The sequence below is a fragment of the Xenopus tropicalis genome, chromosome 3 (genome assembly GCF_000004195.4).
Source record: "Xenopus tropicalis strain Nigerian chromosome 3, UCB_Xtro_10.0, whole genome shotgun sequence".
Taxonomy (NCBI): Eukaryota; Metazoa; Chordata; class Amphibia; order Anura; family Pipidae; genus Xenopus; species Xenopus tropicalis.
In genome coordinates this window covers 101,207,285-101,233,039 of record NC_030679.2, presented here as the reverse complement: position 1 = coordinate 101,233,039, position 25,755 = coordinate 101,207,285, and the positions used below count along the sequence as shown (strand labels likewise).

Sequence of the window (25,755 nt, the reverse complement as noted above, 5' to 3'; positions counted from 1 at the left end):
GCTACATCTCTAGCTGCAAGGTCCATTGAACTGAGGCAGAAAGATCTGAAAAAGTGCTGCTATGCTAGGGACCATGTGTGACATTGATATCCTTTCTCTGCTAGGTGATAATTTTGAAATAATGCAACTATCTTTGTGAAACATGTTTTGTGCTTAAATATGATTAAGAACCAGGTGAAAAACTCTAAATTGAGCCCTGTTTTCACCTCAGTATTGGTGTCATTTGCTTGTCATTTGATAGAATTGGTGATTTTCTCACCTTATACTCTAAGTCCGCAACATTTATGATAACCTATTCAAAGAATTGGGTTCAAAATGTACAGTAATGGGGGTTATTTATCAAAAATTTAGTTTGCGATTTTTCTTTTTTCAAGAAAAAAATATAGTTAAATGAAATTGCGAATACAGGTATGGGACCTGTTATCCAGAATGCTCGGGACCTGGGGTTTTCCAGATAAGGGATCTTTCTGTAATTTGGATCTCCATAGCTTAAGCTTAAGAACTTTCTGGATAACGGGTTTCTGGATAAGCATTCCCATACCTGTACTTGCACAAGTATTTTCTGAAACCTTATCTAGTCTGGATTTATTAAAGATAAAATAGAAATAGTTGCTGGAAAAACTCAAATGAAAGTTGACTAGGTTCCATTGAAGTAAATTATAGTTATTTTTTATTTTCCTATTTTACCTAAAGCAAATTAGATTTTCAGCCTTATTCAAAATCAGAGGAACAATGGGTTTTACTTTATTTTTGCCAAATAAGGATAAAAAGATTTTGTGTTATTTTTATTTATGATTAATGGTTCAGCTGTGATATATGTATATAGTTTAGGTTTAGTGCTTCTGTTTATTTTGCCACAGTAACTACTTAACTCTTTAACTGAAGAGTTAAGTAGTTAATTTAATTGTTAAATTAACAGCCATCTCAGTTTAGCTGACGTCTTTTAGGGGAAAAAAGGTAATTGATCCTGCTTTGTCCTGAGGGACAGAGACTCCTGATTGTTTACTGTATCTAGAATCCTTACCATAAAGTAAAACAGAGGTTCAGATGAAGAAACAAATAAATTGCCCAATGCAAGGATAAAAAGTGCAAATAAGCAAAACTTAAAGAAAATACACTGCTTTACATAAAATTGTACATATTGCTATGCTGACTAACTTGTAACTGCCAGATTTCATGTAAGATGTACTTGTAATTTTATCCTCTCAGTTCCAAGGTCGAACAAATACTGTATTTCCCTCCCTTTCACTGAATTCCCACCTCATGTTCCATTATTTTTTTCTGTTTATATCAAAATATTGAGTATAACAAATACTGAATAATCTTGCTGTGTTTACCTTTCCATTTATGCCACTTTCAGTTTTAGTATTAAGGGTTGACTGGCCATTGTGTTCCTTATATCTTCCCATAAATTCTATTTCGCCATCCCATGGTTTTATAATTGCCTGCCAAGATGCCAATAGGGGGCATAGTGTAGACTTTCCAGGTTCAAAATAAGTAATAATTAGGTAAAGGTGGCTGGAATAGAAATATTTTAGGCATAGCTGGTATAGAAATATTTTAGGCATGGTATTAGCAGGAACAATACTATATCATAGCCAATACAAAGAGATGTCACACAATGTAGATCTTTGCCATTATATCTACACTACCTACAGTACAAACATTTTGTGAGTTTTTTTTTACTAAACTGGGCCATTATGGACTACCAGCAAAAACAAACATATGTTGGGGGTCACCATTGTACTCACAATACTTCTTCCGGGGACTACTCAGCCTCCTGGCTTTTCTTAGTCCCACAGTCTGTTTCAATCAGTCAGATGCTCCCTATGCTCCCTGCAGTGGCAGGCAGAACCCCTAACCCCATATGGAAGTAGCCTTTCTGCCCTGTGTCCTGCTCAGAGAGACCTTTCTAACATTTAAAGACTTTGAACCGAGAAAATGTTTTCCATTTAGAAACACCTTTCCTTGAGCGTGCATTTTCTACTGAAGGAAATGTAAAGGCAAAATTCACATTTTGCTATAATCCTTTGGTCACTCTACCACAGTAGATAAAGTAAAAAATAATAAAGAATGAGCCCTTTACAAAATAACAGTATTACTAGTGCTCCACTGAAAAATAAAATAAACTAATGATAATTGCTATTACAAACAGAGAATACAGTCATTGTCCTAATCATAGATAATAGATAATCATAGATAACAGACACGGTGGAAGGGCATAAAAAAAGAGAAAACGATAATAATGTAATAAATCCAAATAAGTGATAAGTCAACTGACTGTGAGTGACTAAGCAAACAAAGCAAAACAGAGAAACCTTAGAAAGCGTGTCGTTCTACACGTGAAACGCATTGAGCTCATTGTTTTTAGGATTTTACCACTTCTGATTTCTGTAAGTAGCCTGTTTTGTGCAGGGACTTTGTTTTAATCAATGGTATCACGCGATTTCTGTTCTCTCTTGTCTCTCTCATAATTTGAGGAATCAGCACATCCTACAATCAAACATTCGTTCCTGTTTCTTTTGTCACAGTTGTTTGTTGTCCTGGTGAGCATACAGTATATACTTACCATATTGAGGAGGTGGTGGCACACCAAATATCATCACCGTTTTGCTTTGTTTGCTTAATCACTTACAGTCGGTTGACTTATCACTTAATTGGATTTATTACACTATTGTTTTCTTTTTGTTTTTTTATGTGCTTCCATTGTGTCTATTATCTATCTACTTCATGTAGATCGTAAGCTCTTTTGGGCAGGGCTCTCTTCACCTCTTGTATCGGTTATTGATTGCTTTATATGTTACTCTGTATGTCCAATGTATGAAACCCACTTATTGTACAGCGCTGCGGAATATGTTGGCGCTTTATAAATAAATGTTAATAATAATAATGCCTGAGGCCCATTCAAAAGTTGGGCTTTTTCAAGAGGGAGCAGCAAGGTACTTTAACACAACACTGAAGATCTACATTTGAATTATATCTCCAAGAGCGCTAAGTATTGTATATCACATATACACAAGAATTGTCCTAATCATATAGTGGAAACTATATGATTCGTAGTAGAATGTTTGCAATCATATTGCAGGTTTATGTTGGTCCTCAAACATGCATTTTTCATTTTCTACAAAGGATTGCAGCTTTTAGACCCTAGATTCTGAGCTAGCATTCTGTCCTGAATTGATTTTAATCAGCAGGTGTTAACACTATCATTACAGATAAGTATGCAGGTCAGACCTCTTGCAAAACTACTGAATTGCACAGAGATCCAGTGGGTGGATTGGCCTTGCTGACTGATCCAGATTCACCTGATAAAAAAGGGTTATACAGGCAAGAGGAGGGAGTGTTTTAATGTTTTATATATTCAATAGCAGTGAATATTTATAATGAATTAAGGTTTGTGATTCAATATACATGATGAACTAGCGTTGTATCAGTCCATCTTTAAAAAAAAAATAAAGCGTGACTCAGACTCAGAACTCCAACTAATCACCATGTTGCTGATTATGCATGGCTTGTAATACATATAATAAAATGGAGCAGTGACCCAGGAGAGATTAATAATATGACTTTATGTAATTAGAATCTACTGGGAAACATAAATTGGCATAGCATTAGTGTCACATGAAGTCTATGATTACATGACCTTGCTGCATTGCTGAAAGTTTTGCAAACCAAGTAATGGCAATTACATATGTACGAATTGGGGTCATGAGAACACAAGCAACATAATCAAGTTTGTTGTTAAGTGCAATTTCATTTAAACCCCTCTTTGAAAAAGAAAAGGCTCTTAGGGTCCCCCAGAATTCAGTCTTTAGCATTTCTTAGTCTAAATTGAAATTAGAAGGAACTGACAGCCATACAGCCTGCAGTACTGCTTAAAGTAAATGATGAAATACTTTGACATCTGGAATAGATGCTGTGCTTTCCATAAATTCTGGGTTTATATACTGTAGTTTTAAAATAAGTTGTGAAATACATTGCATCTTATTCGGGGCATGAATGTATTTTGTGTAGATTTAGGAGAGTCACCAATATATCATCATTTATCACCGTTAGAGTAAGGCCAAAAATAAGCTCTGCTGAAAAGATAATTTATGGCTTTCCCAAGCAGCAAGCTGTCTCTGCAGCCAATATAGGAAGTGACAGGGCTATCGGTTGGATTTGTATTCTACTGCTGAATTTTCCAGAAGCTGCTATTATTGTAGACTAGCAGACATAACTGACAAACGATCAGCTCAATACTTTATGCACATACATTATTTTACTTAGTGCATTTCTGTCTAATAAAATCATTTTTAGGTCACCATTCACTGCCAGGCTTCAATGTTGGGGGTTTTCTCTACAATTACTGATAGACAGCAACAAATAATAGCTTTAGAAATATAAAACAAGCCAAACCATGCCTATTGGTGTATTGGCTGTCATATGTGAAAGGATATACTTGGTTCTAAGGGGTATATTTATCATGCTGTGTAAAAAGTGGAGTAAAACATAACTGGTGATGTTGCTCATAGCAGCCAATCAGATGCTTTGCTTTCATTTTCTAACTGTTGAAATCTAATTGCTCATTGGTTGCACTGGGCAACATCACCAGTAATGTTTTCCCCCACTTTTTACACAGCATTAGTGATGGGCGAAAAGTTTCGCCAGGCATGGATTCGCGGCGAATTTCCGCGTTTCGCCATTGGCGGATTGTTTCGCGAAACGGATGAAAAATTTCGCCGCGGAAAAATTCGCTGCGCGTCCAAAAATTGTCGCCGGCGTCAAAAAAAGAATAGTCGCGGGCGACGAAACAAGAGCCGCGCGACGAAACAAGAGCCGCGGGCGACGAAACAAGAGCCGCGCGTGACGAAACAATAGCCGTGCGACAAAATAATAGCTGCGCGACAAAACAATAGCCGCGGGCGACGAAACAAGACCCGCGCGACGAAACAAGAGCCGCGGGCGACGAAACAAGAGCCACGCGTGACGAAATAATAGCCGCGCGACAAAACAATAGCCGCGGGCGACGAAACAAGAGCCGCGCAACGAAACAAGAGCCGCGGGCGCCGAAACAAGAGCCGCGCGCGACGAAATAATAGCCGCACGACAAAACAATAGCCGCGGGAGACGAAACAATAGCCGCGCGACAAAATAATAGCCGCGGGCGACAATTTTTTTTTGTCGCACAACATTTTCGCCGTTTCGCGAATTTTTCGCCGTTTCGCGGATCTTTTCAAAGATTCGCAAATTTTTCGGCGAAGCGAAACGGAACAGATTCGCTCATCACTACACAGCATGATAAATGTACCCCTTATGTAGGAAGCAGGTAGAACAATTCTAAAAGGTGAATACAAAGCTTCAGCATTGCAGGGGCAGCCGCTCTGGATTGGTTAAATATCTGCTCAATAAAACTTTCATGAGAGTTCATTATATATACCACTGATATCAAATCAAAGGATTCTGTAGTTTAAATTATTTCATTTATATTGCACATATGGTACAATACACCAGGGGAACTAGTATCTGAATAAATTATTTTTCCATAGAAAGTTTATTACCAGGAGAACCAGCGCAATTGTCCTCAACTCATTCAAAATGGTGCACTTAGCTCTACACACAAATGCATTCATTTATGTTCCGTGAAGGCTTTTATTTCTGCACAGAAGTCATTTTGATAATGCATGTTCTGTGCAATCTCTTGGCTTGTCAATGCTTTTACAGGCTAAAAAAAAGAATCATCATTTGTGTCTCCAATTTTTCAGGTTGGCATCCAGGAAGGGGGTTTTGTGAAATAATTAATTTTATCTACTACAATTTGTGTGCCAGTTTATATCAATGACAGTTCCTCTTTAATGTGCCCATGCAGTGTGCTTAGGCAGTCTGCCTGGATGGTCAAGTTGCACCATATTCCTTTGGCTAGTTAATCATTTTGGACAATCAGTCAGAATTCAGGCAAGAAAGTCCGTATTTGTTTATGTTTCTAAGGGGGAGATTCACTAAGACACGAACGCTCGAAGCATTCATACGAACGCTCCGAGCGTATTCTTGACAATTTTTTCGCGCTCACGCTTTTTTTGCGTGCCCCCGCAAAAAATTCGGAAAGGCTCTGCCACTGTTTACAATGGTCAGTACGAAAATTTCGGGACTTTCAGATCGCCAATACGATATTATCGTGAGTAATACGATTTTTTCGTAAGCATTTTCGGGATATTTGCGATCTTCAGAAATTTTCGTTTCCAATCCGAATTTTTCCCATTCGTGATTTGAATTCGGGGATTAGTAAATCTGCCCCTAAGGGGCTGATTTACTTACCCACGAACGGGTCGAATGGAGTCCGATTGCGTTTTTTTCGTAATGATCGGTATTTTGCGATTTTTTCGTATGTTTTGCGATTTTTTTGGATTCTTTACGAATTTTTCGTTACCAATACGATTTTTGCGTAAAAACGCGAGTTTTCGTATCCTTTACGAAAGTTGCGTAAAAAGTTGCGCATTTTTCGTAGCGTTAAAACTTACGCGAAAAGTTGCGCATTTTTCGTAGCGTTAAGTTTTAACGCTACGAAAAATGCGCAACTTTTCGCGTAAGTTTTAACGCTACGAAAAATGCCCAACTTTTTACGCAACTTTCGTAATGGATACGAAAAACTCGCGTTTTTACGCAAAAATCGTATTGGTAACGAAAAATTCGTAAAGAATCCGAAAAAATCGCAAAACATACGAAAAAGTCGCAAAGTGTTCGTTTTCAAGTCGGAACTTTTCCAATTCGGGTCGGATTCGTGGGTTAGTAAATCAGCCCCTAAGTGTGCTCTGCAATTGCAACCCTTGTGTAGTCGCTATGAATGCTGCCGGAATGTAGCATTTGTATTTACACCATATCCTTCCTGTAGCAAAAACTTTGGGAATTCATGTTGATAAGACAGCTGCAAGTTAAAGAGGCATGTCCCTAGAAAGCATAACTTTTCCAGTTTTGATAAAAAACAAAAACTACTGAGTGTTGTAAAGTAAAAAGACACATTTTAAATATGAACAAGGCTCAGTAACAAAATATAGAACAGTCCCATAGAGGGAGTTATAAATATGTATGCAGACAAGCAAAAGAACAATATACACTGTATAGTCTTCAATACTGAAATATATCCTGACAGTAAATACAGTGTATGTGATATTTGCAGTATTTAACAAATAACTATGAGGGATTTGTGAAACAGATTTTGTATAAAAAATTATTTATGCATGTGGTATAAATGGGTGCTTTTATAGTTCTTGAGTCAGAGCTGCAGAACACAAACATCTGGCTAGACCCTGAGGCACTTATTCACTTATATCAAAGGCAAAAGCAAGTGTAAATTACTAAAATGGCTGAAAAATTTAGCATGTTTGTACTCTATTCACAAAGCTACTTGTGTCCATACATGCTCCTTTGCAACTTGTAGTGAACTCCAGTGCACATATCTAGCTCAACACAATTATGCGCATGAATGCAAGGAAACCCTGAAACTACTGGTAGTCTGGACCTGGCACTAATTCCTGTTACCCTTAGCATCTAACTTGCACTAAGTGAATCGGACAATCTTAATGACGCCACACCAAAAGTGATGCCATTTTTAATCAATTTGCACATGATTTGCCAGAATGAATATGTGTCAGCTGCAGAGGATACAGTACTACTTAGCTGGCACCTGCTATTATTGCGGAATTGTGGAAAAAGTGTTGAGGGTTGTTTGGCAGTATAAAAATGGCTGCATCCAAATTATGCAATTTTCACTTGGAAAGAAAGAAATTAGGTAACAGTGATTTATACTGATTTTTTATGCAGCTATTGAGTATTTTGCTTTCCCTCCACTGAAATACATGTAGCTCTCATCATTTCACTCTTTTATATTTGCAGTAATAGCACGCCCTTTGTAAATATGTTTGCCTTCCACAGGGCACATCCAGGTCATTATACTGTATGTGTGAAGTTACATATATGTATGCATTCATTTATTTATATATATAGCAACACACTTACACAGGGCTTTACAAAGTGTTAACATAAACAGGGGTATAATTACTATATATATATATATATATATATATATATATTAATACCTACAAAAAAGGTTTAAATACAGGTATGTGAGTATAGTAATATACTGTATGTTACACATGTTGAAACCCATACTTCATGCAGTGATGATTTTTTATAAATTATTTTTATCCCAAGCAAGTTTAGCATGGCAGAACATTATGTGAAATACTGATCCATTCCAGGTACATATTTTTATAAGCAGTGTTGTTAGCTCATTTGACCCATGAAGAGTGTCTCAACTCTGCCACAACCTATTACTCATTATTTCTTTTCTCTTTTGAGTCTGGTGTCGGCTTGTTTAGCTTATAGTTCATGGAAATAGAAGAGTCCAGCAGAGGGTGCTACAAGAGCAGTTCATGAAGTAAACAGTTCATGCTCCACACTGCATTATATATATGGCAAACACCAGGATTTCATCATCAACTGTATGGGTCTCTAAGCAGAACAGTGACACATCCAAAATACTCTATTATTTGTATGTGTTTGATTTCAGATTGTAAATCTTTTGCACTAATAGTGAAAGGAATTTATATAAAATTCAGTGATTGCTTTCAATGCCTTGACTGTTTCTATGTGAATTTATGCAAATAGTATATGGTAGCAAATACACGCATACTGGAGAGATCTTCATTTATCCCAATTTTCCCAAAAATCACCACTCTCCTTTGCAGTAGTTTGGTGGAACCCAAGGTTTTGTGGATAATCCTTTTACAGGTACGGGATCTAATATTTGGTATGCTTGGGACCTAGGGTTTTCTAGATAAAGGGTTTATCCGTAATATGGATCACTATACCTTACATTTACTAAAAAGCATTTTCTGTATGAGTTCTCTTTCCCACGATTCAGGTTTCTGCAAAAGAGATCCCATATCTGTATGAATGCAGATCCTCTTGTAGTCCTCTAGTCAAGGGGGAGAAAGACTATGGATCGTCTAGATTACATACATCTTGATCCACAGAGAAAATCATATACTCACAACCAAAACCAGGGCCATAAAGTCTCTGGGCCCAGGGCCGGAACCAGGGGTAGGCATGAGGCACCTGCCTAGGGTGCAAAGATTAGGGTGCGCCAGGCAGGAGCCTCTCCTGACTACCCCTATTCCACGCTTGCCAGTCATTGCCCCCCGCTGCTTGTCGTTACGTGGGGGGGGGGGTGAAGGTGCTGAGGCAAGGTGGCTGAGCGGGTTGCCTAGGGCGCCCAGTTGGCTTGGCCCACCCCTGTCTGGGCCCCATAGCCATTAAACTCTCCACACTACATATATTGCTGCCCAAAGGATAGATTTCTGAGTTCTGTTTTCACACTACGTTAGATTCTGTTAGAAGCTGAGACTAGCATATTTAAGAAAGCTGTTCAAGCAGCAAGTTTCACTGCCATGCAATGCTGAAGATCAGTCTTATTTATTATCTATATCATCTATCTGTTATCTATATAGGGCCGACACATTTACGTACCACTTACAGAGATTATACATCATTCACATCAGTCCCTGCCCTAGAGGAGCTTCTAATCTATGGTCCCTATCACTTTAGCACACTTCAGTCAATTTCATCAGAAACTAATTAACCTTCATGTGTGTGTGTTTCTCTCTTTACATTTAATGCAAAGCTTAAACAGCTGTAGACAGGAAACAATTATACAAACTCTATGTTTTCTTCCACAACTCAGCAGAGTGCATCTCAGGTTCATCAGAACATAAAATGTAAAGAACAAACTATCAGCCTCCAGTCTAATTCTGCCCAGGCCTGATCTTATCAACTTTATTTTACACTGAGAATTCCCAACTGACACCAATGGAAATTAAAAAATATAAGTGCTTTGGATTATAGCACGTTAATTTTTTTTTATTGTCCTCCTATCTTTTCAGCCCATGTATTCTAGCCAGAGGGCCAAACCACAGACATTTCTTGAAAGCAGAAATAAATTACACATGAATGGAAATCTCTGAATTGGAGGCCAATGTCATAGTTAATTACAGACCAGATAAAAATAACTGCCATACCAACTGGCATTATAGCATAGAAAACTGTAGCATTTCTACCCGCTGTTATAGGCAAATGAACAGGCGTCTTTAACATTTTACAGGTTTCACAGGAAGTGGGTTGTGGAATGAATGTTTAATTTGGCTAAAATGCCCCATCTCCAGCCCTTTATTGCATGGCAATTATCTGTTCAGAGACTGCATAAACATCACGCAAATTGCTTAATCCTCTTCATTGTAATATTAACTCTAATTGAATCAGATGCTTTGAAACAGAATGCAACCTTTTGGCAATAATAATTGTGGTTCTATCAACAAACATTTGGTATTTTAACCAATACATATAAACAAGGTAGAAGATCTTATATTTTCAAATAACCATGCAGATTTATGTATTGGAAACAATGCATTTAGAACGTTAACGGTATCCTATTTTACTGGTTTCCTACAATATTGTAGCACATCCTTTTTTAATCTGTATAATGTTCTACTGGTAATATTATAAAGGGTCTGTAATAGAAGTTACTTTAATTAACAAATACACTAGCATGAACATACAGGACTTGCTTGCACAATTAGGCGAAGAAACATATATACACATATACATTTATACATATACACAATTTGTGCCATTATTTTCTAATAACAAGAGCTATAGGTTATAATACTTAGGATTTTTATACTGTTTGGTCCTAAGGGTTAAAGGTAGCTTACTCTGAGATTACTTATAGTAATGCCACCCCTCCCCCTGTGTTCTGCTGGTATTCTATGCAGAAAATACTTGGAAACCACTAGGGATTATTTATGTCAGCTTTTACTGAATAAAACTCGATTATTGCGCTTTTCTGTTTCAAGTCTAAATTTAATTATCCATTAGTTTCTGATGAAGAAACAGCTACAGAGAAGCTGTAGAAGATTGCTGTATGCTCTACTGACTGGTGTCTCCTCTCTTGCACATCCCTGGCACCCACATCAGGGCCGAATTTTTTGCAAGGCCACAAACACCCAGGCACAAATTGAGGGGCAGCATGCCACCCAGGCGCACATGAAGCTGCTTACACCTGGAGCACTGCAGACTCAGTGTGCATAACCCGTGCTTCAGGTGTAAGTCAACCTATGCGCAATCCTGGTGGTGGTGGTGGGGAGTAATAAAGGGTGCCTTAGCTCTGCTGAAAGTGGGGCTCAGGAATTGACATTAGTTGCACTGCTGGTTAGAGCTTGTGGGTGGCGGGGCAGAACAGGGGCATGTACCTAGGACCCAACTAATGGGGGGACGGCAATAGGGTCCATGCATCTGCTACCTTCTCTATCTCCAGGCCAGTATTACAGAATTGAGAATGCATCATTAGAAATTACCAGAACAGGTAGGAGGTTCGAAATTAGTGGAAAGTAGTGGACAGAAGGGTGGTGGGGAGCAGTTCAGGCGGATGTATGTGCCTGGTTCTGGTCTGGTTTACATACATTTTTCTGCATAGTTAATAATATCAAAAGCAACATCTATAAACCACTATAAATGTAGAGTAAAACATTTTTCCAGTGTTATTGATGTGTTGCATAGCACTGATTTGTAAAACATTATGTAAACACTTTTACCAAACAGTGGAATTCATGTCCTGGTATCAGTTTCTAACTTGTGCTTTCTCACATTTGGCTTTACTGGTGAAAGGACAAAGAGGGGTTTTGTGTAAGTCAGAATGGTTTATAGGGCTAGGATAAGGAACTGGGACAGTTTAGGGTTAGATAAAGAGACAAAAAAGGGTATCAAGTTGGAAGGATGACAATGATTTCATTTGAGACTTACGGGGACTGGTAAACAGGACAGATGTATATTGCACAGTATATACATATAATATTCTTCTGTTCTGTTACCAATCTCTGTAAGTCTGAAGGTACTGTATACTTAGGGGCAGATTTATCAAAACACGAGTTCGAACCCCAATGGGAAAAATTCAGATTGGAAACAAAAATTTCTGAAGATCGCAAATATCACAAAAATGCTTACGAAATAATCGTATTAGTCACAATAATATCGTATTAGCGATCTGAAAGTCACAACATTTTCGTACCAAACGATTGTAAGCAGCGGCAAAACCGATTTAATTTTTTCGCACTAAGAATACGAATAAAATCACCGGAAAAGTCTCGCAAGTGTCGAAAAATTTGCGCAAGGTACGAAAAAGTTGCGGAAAATACGATTGGACCGATCAAACAAATGCTCGGAGCGTTCGCGGATAAGTAAATGTGTCCCTAAATATACTAAATTAATAGTTTCTTGCTTAATTTTGAGCTGCTGGTATGAATCTATTAACAGGGGCGGGCCAAGCCGACCGGGTGCCCTAGGCAACCCGGTCGGCCAACTCCGCCCACCTCCGTGCCGATTAGATCGGTCATCGCCTCCGCCGCTAATGACAAGCGGCGGAGGCAATGACAAAGTAGCACTAGGGGTAGGCAGGAGAGGCTCCTGCCTGGCGCCCCTCAATCGTTGCGCCCTAGGCAGCTGCCTCTTCTGCCTACCCCTAGTTCCGGCCCTGTCTATTAATATAAAATAAGATATTTTTAATTTGGATTGTTCACTTGGGTGTTCCTATGCTGAACTACAGTATGTGTTTGGCCATAAGTAATTACACAAGGGGCACTTATCTCTATTCATGATGCAACTCTAAAGTACACAAATATGCCGTAAAGCAATGATTCATACATATAGTATGCACTGTGCCAGTTATTATTATTATTTACACATATTTATAAAGTGCCAACATATTCTAATAAAAAATGGTATCAAATCTTTCTGTAGTTGGAGTTTATATGCAAGCAGTACAAGCGGCTGCTCCCTCATACAAATGCAGGTATGTACTGGCATTATTAATGATAGCAATGGAAAATCTAGGCACTCTGTGACAGCTGAAATGTTTTAAGCCTTATGCATTGCACAAATGGCAAATTTTGTACTTAAACTGCCTTTTTTAACCCACAACGCAGTGGTTTTCCCCCAAATTTCTGACCTAAAAGTTGTGGAAAACATAGGAATGCAAATGTATTTAATGCTAATAACAAGGCTTAGGTCAGATTTGCCTGGCATGTCAGTTGCGACTTTTATGCAACTCACTAAGGGAACCTTGGGAATAATGCTACTGTATATCCAAGCCGACTGTAATTCCAGGGTTCAACACATGCACTCATTTATAATTCATCCGAGCAGGCAGGCAGGCACACTGGCGCTACTGCCAGCTGGTAGGAGAGTGCACAGGCACAATTACTTTTATGAACTTCATCAGCTCAGCTTTGTGACTTTTTCAGCACTTTGCATTTGCTATTGTAACTGAGGTTTTATCAATTAAAGTTCAGTGTTTTTTTCCAAGAGCAGACATAGGCAACCTGCAGCTTCTACAGATATTGCTGAACTATAACTCTCAGAATCCCACATCAAATCCCACATGCTGGGAGTTGTACATTTAAAGTCTCTGTAAGGGCACTGTTATTTTTTGTTTTTCTTTTAAAATTCAAATAAAATTTGAATACATTCATACTGCACATACCAGGTCTGTTATTTATATGTTTATGGCTTTCAGTACTGAGTTGTACATCTAATGGCAACACATCCCTTAATAATTTAAAACTGAAACAAATTAATAGAAAAACCTTTATGAATAAGCGAACATTATAGATGGTTTTAATATATTTTTTAAAAATGTGTTGCCTGCCTAAAAAGAAAAAAATATATTATGGCTCCTTTATTTCTCCCTGCTGAGTTATAATGTTGTTACATGTAATGTAAATAAGTAATGTTATCCCTTCTAAATATGTATCCTCCCTTAAAGAAATCAATATCCTATGGGATCTCTTATCCAGAAAACCCATTATCCATTAGGTTTCAAAATATGGGAATGCCAAATCTGGATAAATCTATAAATCAATCATACTGGATGATTTAATATTTGAGCAGTGTTATGGTTTGGTGTTCCAAATTATGACCCTTATCTGAAAATCTCAGGTTTACCTGTAATAATTAGTGATGAGCGAATCTGTTGAATTTTGACGCGACCATGACATTTTTTTTTTTACGCGCAACAAATTTTTCTGCGGCGCATTTTCACTGAGGTTTCGCGAAACAATTCACCAATGGCGAAATGCTGAAATTCGCTGCGAATCCACACCTGGCCAAAAAATTTGCTCATCACTAGTAGTAATAATATGAAATGGTAACCTCTTTACTTTAAAACATGGAAAGAAAGGGTGTTTACATCAATTTTTTGAATGATATATCTGTGGGCGTTAGAAGTTTATAATAAAAAACAATTTTTTTCTGTGGTTTGGGGCTTTCAGAATGCTACTCTGTTTCCTGTTAGGTCCAGGCTGACCTCCTAGGAACAACAAGAGAGGACAGAAGGCAACACAACTGACAACTTGCTCCTGGGGCTGGGTGTTTGTCATGCCTACAGACATTCAGTGCCAATTAACCAGGCATTCATCAGCTTCACTCTTTTGGTGTAAGGGCTCTGCTGAAAGCAATGTCTGTGCAGTTGTCACTCCTCGTCACGCTTGTGTGATAAATGAAAGGTTAGCTGTGACATGGCCCTAGCGACGAGATTTCCTGCACAAGCTAGAGGCGGTACCTCACAGTGCTCTGTGTTGTGGCTAGTGTTGCACCTGCTGGCTTTCAGAGTACATCGCATGTGCTGGATGTGTGAGCAAGGACTTTCACTAAACCTCCCTCTCTCGCTCTCCCTCTCACTCTCTCTTTTTTTTTTTTTTACTCAATCTAGAGAGCGGAGGGGCTGCTTCCAACCCAGGCGGGCTGTGGCTATCGCAGTGAATACTGCATTCACAAACTGAGGCAATCTGGACAGCAATGTGTGAAGTTACCAGCGTATTACACACCAGGATCTCTACAATTATCTAGTTAATGTGTTTGTCTGGGTCTTTTTTTTTTCCTTCCCAGAAGTGGCCAATATTGTTAGTTCAGACACGCAATACAAAATAATATGCCTCAGTAGGAAGCAATAGATAGAAATATCTGGACGAGCCTAGTGTTAATAGTGAAGTTATAAAAATGCAATTGACGGTGCCTGGGGAACGCGCTGGAATTTAGAAGAACAGATACCGTTGCAGACTAGCAATATGCCTGACTGCACTTGAGTCAAATCACTGTGAAGCTGCTTCATATTCCATTGTAACGTGCTATGGCTGAATGGAGAATAGGAAAATAGAAATGGAAATGAGAAGGAAAACATTTAATAGAGCCAGTGGTATGTAATTTTCATTCTTTTAAGAGGAATTTGATACAGGTATGTATCCTTTTTTCAGTTGTCTCCAAGTATATTTTCTCAGTGCTTCCCATTGCATACTTTTCCTAGTAGCAGCGTCTTTGTTATTGGGAGTGCTGAATGATTATTTTATGTGCAGGGGAACAATTAGCACTGCTGCTGCTGCTGCTGCCACAATAGAAGGAAAGCATTTTGTTGGCTAGAAGATGTGTGCATGCTAACGACTTTCGCTCTAACAAACACATAAAGTTCACTTTTATCTGAAGTACCGTGCATGTGAATAAGGCAGGATGAATGCTGATATACTTGTGTGTGCTTTTTCTAATGGAATGCTGTGCACACGCTGTGGCTACAATTTCTACACAAATCCATTGGTTATCTCTGTGCATGATCTGAATCTGGGTGCATCTGGCAGGGCTGCTGCTGTTTCTGATAAACACTTTTTTTCTAGTTCATGACAGGATTAGTATTAAATAGAGATTTACAGATGGTTATGTATTTCTGCTTCTTGATTAATCGCCAAAGAAGAATATTTTGTCTGAAAATATACAAATACATTGTGGATTATTCTGATGAGCGATTGTTTACCCGGATTAAAATCAGTCTTGGTCTGAGGAGGATTAAGAATTTACCCAAAGTGGGATCAGTGTTGCTTCACATCATTTAGTTATATTTTAGGTTACACTGTGTGGATTCTTTTGTTTTAGTTACTGATAGGATCCTGTGCAAAAAAGGAAACATTATACCAAAATATTGTGTAAATTATTATTTTGTGTTGTTTAGCCTAAATGCTGATGGTTAGGGTAAAGTTTAACTTCAGCTGACTTTCAAGGACATTATTATTTGGCCAAGTACAACTGCAATGGCCACGTTTAGCATTATGTCATTATTTTCCTGCTTTACTTCACAGAAAGGGGCTTTTTCTTTCATTCCAAGGGACATCATTATTCAGTCTGCAGCAGTATGCTAATATTACTCACATGTTTGGTTGCACAGAATCCTGAACACCAAAATTGGATTTGTACCATTGCTTGCTGTAGGCTCCCTAGTGCTTTTGATACAGTGCTTCGTTATGAATGGTCTGCTTAAGCATTAATGGGTATGTCTGATGCCTTTGGCGCGGAAATCCTATCTTGATATGTTCCTCTATATTGAGGTACCCAAGAATACAAATTGGATTTGCCTCCTGTAGTAGAAGCTGATGGTGTCACCATGACAGTAACACCCAATCATTTACAGTTACATCATTTGGGCATGGAAACCCCTCTATTAATACACACAGTGTTCTACACACATACATACACACACACACACACTAGAGGTATTGTTGAAGACTGTTATCTCTTCATTAGGTGGTACAGTAACCCTTGCTTTAATACAGTAAGGAACAAAGGCATTTTTTTTTAATTGTCACTTGCTTTTAAAAGACAGCACTGAAATATGTTAGCATCATTTATACTAGAGAAACTTTGTACTTACCTTACCATAAAGGAATTAAATAACTCCCACTGGGATGCTCCTTCACACATGAGATAATAATATTTTTAGGGACATCATAAGTAAGAATAAGGAAGAATATTAAAATAAAATTAATCTGAGGGGTGGGTTTGCAAATATTATTAAAAATATGTTTCCATAAGTAATATAGAAATGTAATGTTCTAGTGAATCAGTGTTTTAAAACTATCCCTATAGGTCTGATTATAGGTGAACATATACATTTCTATCTTAAATAACAGGTTGTGGGCTTTGTGGGATAAATAAATAAGGACTTGCAGCCTGCTGCCTTAATTTACAGGCTTTACTGAAACTGTCCCTCAGTGGTTAATTAAATTCAAAAGATTTTCTCTTCTTAAAGAGATAGCAAACATGCTCCCCCAGCTGTGCCAAACCAAAAGGTATAATGACATGGTGAAAAGATAGAAAGAAGGTACATAGTTAAGCAATCGCACTATAACATTTTTCCCAATATAGTGATCAACTGCACAGAATATGTAATGTACCCTGCAATAGAAGTATCCCTTTAACTCTAATCAGTTTATATCAGATAAAACAAGGCTATGATTTTTACATGAGGGCCCTCACATAACTAAATTAATGCTCCTATTTATCTTTAGGTAAACTGTTACATTGTATCCCTGTCTGAGATGCAGATTGATGAGTTAGTGATATACACAATCATTTTGTTTATTAACTTGAAATTTTGAGTATCTACTGTATACATCCGCACTCAGTTCACATCAGAGTTACTTGTTGCCAGTTAAGCTTATAGTGTTCATTCACACATACAGTACAACCGGATATACCTATGCTCAAAGGTTATTTATGCAGTAGGCAAATCTAATCTAATCAGTTAACAAACTGTATATTTGTATGTTTGTTTTTCTGTGCAAAAAGGTCATCAAGGTATAGCATTTTAACTCTTTCTCTCGAAACCATTTGACATTCTTATTATTAATGTTTAACTGATGTTTGCATTTTAGATAACTTTTTTTTGTGAAATACATTTGTCTAACTTGCAGGGTGCCAAACTGGATAAAAGTGGGTGTGTTTGTGTGTGCATGTGTATAACTTGAGTTATTCCTCTTGATTATTTGGTTAAAGATTAAAGATCTTCCATATTAATTTCTTGTGAAGTATATGCCAACCTCCATATGCACTCAGCTGCCCCCATAGTAGGTGTTAGGATAGCAATGAGAAGTTGAAATGACTCATTTATGAAAACTAATCGTATCTATAATTACATGGACTATATCTGTTTTATTGTTTTCACATTCTGTCTAACACCTTTTGTAATTGTTTTGAACTTACTGAAGCAATGATTTTATAATTCCCTTCATTGTAGACATGCCAAGGAATCATGAGGAACAGTAGCATTTTACAGCCAAAGTCATCCCTCCTCAGGACTCATTTTAGAACACAAGTAGATGTGTTCTTTTCTGCACAAATTGTGGACATACAAATCTACATCGGATCTAATATTTGCTATTTTTTATGAGGATAGGTTGATATAAAAGTCGCCCCATGGTTTCTACCCTATTGAAGAGCCTGGTCTTCTCTTATATATATAAGCTTTGCAAAGGAATGTTTACAAAGAAATTGGGAAATCCTACAAAAAAGAAAGAAAGCTCAAGCAAAAAGGAACAGGATATTTCCCAATTTGGCCTAACAAAGAACCCAAACATTTCATCTACCATTAAAAGCACAGTAAAAAAGATTGCCAAGTGTTCTTCTTCCTGTAACTTATCAACTGAAGAAGAGACAATAAAGAAAGAATTTTCCCTCTCTCCAACTTTCAGTTACAGGGTAGCTATTGCCAATGGTCTACAGAATAATATTGTGGTAAGTGGTAGTAATGAGGATGGTCTTCAGGAAATTTCCTCTCTTGATAGTTCATATTCAGAATCCCTAAGTGAAACAAGGGCTAGTAGTAACATTAAGGAATATTCATCCCACACAATGCCAGTAAGGCGCAATAGGAAGAGCTTGAATAGTCTAGCTCCATCTGATGGGAGCTCAGATGGGGAACGTACACTGCATAGTCTAAAAATGGGTGCTTTACGTAAATTACGGAAATGGAAGAAAAGTCAAGAGTGTGTCTCTTCAGATTCAGAGGTGAGCACATGGAAAAAGTCATGGGGCTTGCGAAGCAAATCCTTAGACAGAACTGTTCGTCAGCAGAAAACCAATACACTTGAACCCAGCTTTAGCTCCACTGGTTGCATTAGTCAGACACATGATGTTATGGAAATGATCTTTAAAGAACTTCAAGGAATAAGTCAAATAGAAACTGAGCTTTCAGAACTAAGGGGACATGTAAATTCTCTTAAACAATCAATTGATGAAATTTCTAGCAGTGTGGAGGTTGTACAAAGTGAAATTGAACAGTTACGAACTGGATTTGTACAATCAAGAAGAGAAACAAGAGATATTCATGATTACATTAAACAAATAGGTCAACAAGGCAACACGGCCGGTCTTAGATTTTTAAATGTGCCTGAAGAAAAGCAAGAAAATTGTGAAAGTGTTGTTTTTAAAATTTTAATAGAGAAAATGGGATTTGTAGATGCACAAAGCAGCATGAAAATTGAACTTGCTCATAGAATAGGACAACAAAGAGAATGCCCCAATGCAAAACCTAGACCAATTCTTGTATATTTTGGAAATCCACAACACAGAGATTTGGTGTTAAAAAAATGTTATAAACTAAAAGGGACTGGAATTGGGGTTTCAACAGATATTCTTACTCAAGATTTGAAAATTAGAAAAGAGAGACTTTTACCATCTTCTCAGACATATGAGAGTATGGATATGAAATTTTCAGCATTGGAGCCAAAGATTAATCGTAATGAATGGGAATCCCATGAAGATAGTGACAAGGAATTAGAATCTGATATTAACAGGAATAGTTATGCAATGATTTCTAAATCCGAGGCTCATATAAAAAATAGCAGCACCAAAAGAAGCAGCCAGACATCGCATAACAAAAGATCTCATAAGACATCTGCTGATGCCACATACACAGCTAAACAAGAGGATGGGGATCTTAATTTCCAGTCACCAGTATCTGATAACTTAGAAAAGCAAGGCAGAGGATATTATAATGATATGGCTCCTCTGTGGCATTCACAAAATGACTTTTTGACACCAAAACTAAGTCGTTCAGAATCTGATTTTTCAAAGCTGTGTCAATCATACTCTGAAGATTTTTCTGAGAATCAGTATTTTGTAAGGACCAATGGTAGTTCTCTCTTATCTTCTTCTGATCGAGAGCTGTGGCAAAGAAGACAGGAAGATGGCTCATCAAACTGGTATGCTAGTTCTCAGGAACAGGCATTCAGTAATGAGGCAGATCCCTATCCAGAAGAAAATGAACTGGAGAATACTGAAACTGTTGATAGCGGTGTAAGCAATGGGGTCATTTGTGTTTCAGGTGATCGGAGTCACTATAGTGATTCACAACTTTCTTTACATGGTGACTTGTCACCTTGGAAAGAATGGCACCAATTAGAGCAAGGCACAGATTCTGGCCTTGATACTTCTACACAGCATGTTTTTGCTTACAATGTCAATTGCCCCTCCAATCAACAGATAGAAGGTTATGCAAATACTTATGAAAAGTGCCAAAGCACAGATCACCAATATAGTCCAGAAAACTATGATTACTCAATGGATGGCAATTCTCCATCTTGTCCTGGCAATGACAGTGAAGCACAAAATGAGTGGCCTAGTGAATTTGATGCTTATACTGAAACAAATGCCAATGATATGTATCAGAATCAAACAAGATTGCCCATGATGTACAGAAGCCAGAGTGAATTGCAAAGTGATGATTCTGAGGATGCTCCACCAAAGTCATGGCACAGCCGTCTAAGCATAGACCTTTCTGATAAAACCTTTAGCTTTCCTAAATTTGGATCAACTCTTCAACGTGCCAAGTCAGCCTTGGAAGTAGTGTGGAATAAAAGCACTCAAAGTTTAAGTGGTTATGATGAAAGTGGCTCTTCATTTATGGGCCGATTTCGGACACTATCACAGTCAACAGCTAATGAGTCTAGCACAACTCTTGATTCGGATGTGTATGCAGAGCCCTATTATTATAAAGCTGATGATTATGATGTAGAATACAACCAATCAGCAGATGATAATGAAAATGGGGCTGATTATGTTGAAGTTATGGAACAGGTTCTGGCCAAGCTAGAAAACAGGACAAATACAAATGAAAATTTAGAACAAGTTCAAGAGTACCAAGCATATGAATACAATTCTTATGATACAGAATTTGAGCCTTTACAAATGGATAATTATGAAACTCAATTTGTTGACACATTTGATGAAGAAGTCGTAGTGCCTGAATGTGAAATAGCTTATGACGTAACTGAAAAGGATGATGAAAACCAAAATGTGCCAGCAGAAAAAGTTGTTGAAGTTCCGAAGAAAAAAAGAATCCGTCCTAGCTTCAAGGAGGCCGCAATGAAAGCATATAAAAAGGAAATGGCTGATCTAGAAGAGAGGATTCTTGCTGGAGGTACTTCGTTATAAGTCTTTTATTTTAAATATCAATGTGTTTGTGCAGAGATAGTGCTATATGTTGCATGACAGTAGTCATCTTAACAATTTATTTTTGTTGCATATTACTGTTTTAATATAAAACTAGGTTACAGGTAAACGAAAAAATGAAAAATATGGTACTCAGTAAATATTCTGTAAATACCTTGTGACTATTTGCATATGTCAAGTTGCTCGAAAAATACAACGTTTGTATTGCATCTATTATTTAAGTCACCCTTATCTTTGCAGATTCATACCTCTCAAACTCTGATCTCTTACTGTAGTAAGAAAATCTACAATAAGGATTTTCCTTCTATTTAAATTCCCTACCAATTGAGATGTGCCAAATCTCTATGTCATTATAAGTTTTAAGCAGCCATAGAAGCATTAGACTGGTTTAACTCTACTTAGCTTGCTTTTAGTAAAATGTCACAGAATTACATAAAAGGCACTATTGTATGTATATATTTCTGATTTTATAATCTATAACTGATCCCTGGCACAACATTATTGGTCATAGAATGCTTAGTGATGTCCGGGAAATAACAGTGTTCGGAGAACAGATTTCACTATTCAGAAAAAGAATAAACACCAAATGGCCTGAAGACTTTATGAGAAGATAGTGCTCTGTGCTAAAACCAGCATTCAGTAATGTATCTTCAGGGTCCAGTGTAAATGGTTTTCAGACTACAACTTCCAGTAGTAACTCAACAATATAAAATCACTGCCTGTTGTACTTGCAACATCCTGTTAGAAGTCAACATCAGTAATGGAGGAGTAACTGGAAAAGAAAGCTAGAGAAAAGTTAAAAAGAAGAACAAATTCAGAGTGGAGAAGATATATAAAAGATAAGCATATTGGAAATAAGAAATTAAAAGACAAACTTCATTGGAGAGGTGTAGAAGAAATAGGGAAATGGCGAGGAAAGGATAAAATTTATTAGAGGCTATTAAATATAATTTGAAAATATAGGGGACAGACATGACATATTGTATGGAGGAGTGGAGAGGTGTGTACACTGCTGTTAAAAAAAAAGTCTTCTTGTGATCCCTGGCTATGAGTATATAAAAAGAGAATTAAAAAAAAGAAGAAAGTTTGTCAAATGTCTTTTTCCATTCAACATTTTCTGCAGCTTGCTTTTTAACAATACAACAGTATATATGCAGTCATTGTTCATAGCCTATTACAATTATTACTTCATTATTACACATTATAGTTTATTATCTCATTTCACTTAAAGAATGCAGTAATAGTAACTTGAAACAAAAGCATTCCATCCAAGGTCACAATGTCTGTTATAGGATTTGCAGAAATTGTAATTTATACCAAATATATATATATAATTATGTTCATTAGTTAGGAAAAAATAAACTGCAGTAAATGCACAATACAGGTTATTATATTCATTTTATTCCATGTTTGTTTGATATTTATTGCATGAACACTCATACTCAAGGTGTTACACATAGCCTGTTGTATCATTACTGTGCAGTATTTGTACTATATGTGTTTGAAATGTAATAATTGTTGTGGCAATTGTCACCTTGACTGAAATTTTGCTTTGTTAGCTCTATTTTCAAGGACATTTTTGTGACCTGCAACTACATGTTTAAAACATTTTAAATAATTATTTATAAAGTGCCAAACATATTCTGCTTTCAGCTACTCTTTTAATACTGGTAGATGTATTTCAGTCATTGCAATGTTTCATTGCTCAAAATATAAATTGTTCTAAATAGCAAGGTGATTACATTTTATGTGCACAGTTAGGAAAATTGTATTTTTGCTCTATTTATATATAGGTTTAAGGACAGGGAAAACCAATATTTGACCACCCATTCATTATACACAGCAGCCACTTTATTTTGGTTGCTCCATTCTTCTTGTATATCCTGTACTAGTAGAATGTAAACCAAAATACCAAAATAAAATTAGCAACTGTGTGTAAGAATGAACCAACTAATCTTCAGAAGGGTATAAGGTAAGAATTTAAATCTGCTGATGTAAACCTCTGCTGTGCTCATATAGGTGCTCTTGAATGTAGTCTTGGCACAGCCAATGCAATTATTAGCGTATATTGCCATTTCTTGCAATGTTGTATTTTACTGCTCATGTACAGTATGAAAATTTTGAAGCATGTTGTTATTGACAGTTTGCTAACAACATGCACATGTTATGAGTCTATAGCTGTACTTTGGAGGTACATTTATCATGCTGTGTAAAAAGTGGAGTGAAGCATTACCGGTGATGTTGCCCAGGGCAACCAATAGACAATTAGATTTCAACAGTTAGAAAACCAAAGCAAAGCATCTGATTGGCTGCTATGCATAACATCACCGATGATGTTTTACTCCACTTTTTACAGAGCATGATAAATATACCCTAAGGAGCATATTTATTATGCTGTGTAAAAGACGGCGAGAAAATTCGCCACACATCGCCAGGCTTCTCCGTGTAAAAGCAGAGTAAAACCAGCGTAAAATCGGCATAATTTTTTTGCGCGTTTTTTCTTCCACCGGAACTTATGGAAGATAACGGCGTAATATCCGGCGTAATATACGGCGTTCAGACGGCGATCTTTTCCATTTATTTTACACAGCTTTTTACTCCGTTTTTTCGGCGAATTAGTTTTACACAGCATAATAAATACGCCCCTAAGTGTATAGATATTATAGGGAATTACAAAAGAGGAAAAGCAGCATTCATAGAACTAAGTGAAAACTTTATTCTAATAAATTGGCAAACTCTGTTGCATGGTATTGGCATTTAATTACTGTATGCCTGGGATCCCCAACCTTTTTGACTTGTGAGCCACACACAAGCATGAAAAAAGTTCTTTGGTGATGCCAAATAAGGGCATCACCAAAACAAGAAATATAAAAAAGGACACCTACTTAAAGGCCACTGGGAGCAACATTAATGGAGTGGGGAGCAATATGTTGCTCACAAACCACTGGTTGGGGATCACTGCTGTATACGATTACTCATGTTGCATTGCATCAAACTAAGACCTAAAAGTTTTGTAAGACAGTAAATAGGATGACATGTTTGTTTGTGGACATGGTTTGCCAACAAGCAGTTTAGTTTATTACACCTCATTGAAACACTAGTGATGAGCAAATTTTTTCGCCAGACATGGATTCACAACGAAATTCTGCGTTTCCCCATTGGCAATTTTTTCCCGTGAAACTGTGGTGAAAATTCTCTGCAAAAAAAATTTAGTAAAGGAAAACTTCATTGATTTGAATGTATTTGGAGTAAGAAAAAAAAGTTGAGCATGGCGTATGGTATTAGGGTATTACTGGTAGTATTATTATTTGGTATTATTAATTGGTATCATTTTTCGATGAAGCAAAATGGGACAGGTTCGCTCATCTCTAAGAAACACCCAACTTACCAAATAAGTACCAGCATTCCATAATGAAGAAGTAGAGCTATAGGGCCCGATTCACTAAAGTGCGATAAAACGTAAGCTATTTTTAGTGTGCGCTAAAAATGTTATCGCGTCTTAATTTTCGCGACTTTTCGCACGATTCACTATAAGCATACTTGCACTTTTTTACGCGTGGTATTTTATGCGATAGGTTTGTCGCGATAAATAGCATGCGCTGTATTTTCCGCAACCGGCAGCATAAAACTGGCGACATTTTGCCCTGGGAGAGCACAGAGTGCTAGAGGGGTGCTGTATAAATGTTTATTTGCAAAAAAAAAGGCCCAAAAACAATAAAAATATATATTGGGGTGTATGGCTAACATGGCGTGCGTTCATTTGCGCGACTATTTATATACCACTATTGTACTGTATATTTTGGTGACTAAATTTTTCCCGCTATAGGATTGTATATTAGTAGCGAAATTCCATACATGCCAAGACTTTAGTGAAATTGAGTAAAAAGACACATACTTGAATAAATAACACTGTAAGTTCATATTTTATTGCAAAAAACTCATTTACTGTACTTTTCTATAATTTTTCGCCTGCCTGTAGTAGGAGTTAATTTTCGCATAGCCGAATGCGATGTTTAGCGCGCAAAAGTTATAGTGAATCATTCGATCGTATTCTTTTCAGCGCGGAAATTAACGCATGCGTTAAAACTAGCGCGAGAAATACTGCATGCGAAAATGGCGACTTATCGCACGCGATAATACTATGGTGAATCGCGCACTAATTACCGCGTCTTTTTTACCGCAAAAAAGCGTGCGATTATTTTTATCGCACTTTAGTGAATCAGGCCCATTGTTTAAGATGGCTTTGCTTATTTGAACAGACCAGTAATGATGATGTTATGCTTCTTGATTGTAAAAATACATGTTAGGGAGGCTGTTATATACAAATTGCATTTACCAATATTCAATAAAAGTCATTATTAAAAGTCCCCACTGCGCTTAGAGGATTCTCATTTGCAGAGG

General features: G+C 37.2%; 1 protein-coding gene across 3 annotated transcripts in view; it reads left to right on the top strand.

Moving 5' to 3' along the window:
• Positions 1-25,755, top strand: part of unc13c (unc-13 homolog C) — a 232,196-nt gene that overhangs the window by 17,852 nt on the left and 188,589 nt on the right. The window contains exons 1-2 of one of the 3 annotated variants that reach the window (XM_031899177.1): positions 14,569-15,277; positions 18,140-21,322. The exons of 1 other annotated variant lie outside the window; for it this stretch is intronic. In XM_031899177.1, the coding sequence (XP_031755037.1) occupies positions 18,319-21,322 (3,004 nt within the window). In that variant the 5' untranslated portion in view covers positions 14,569-15,277; positions 18,140-18,318. Of the gene's footprint in view, positions 1-14,568; positions 15,317-18,139; positions 21,323-25,755 lie in introns of those variants that run through there. One more of the 3 variants, XM_018092423.2, reaches the window with a different exon arrangement.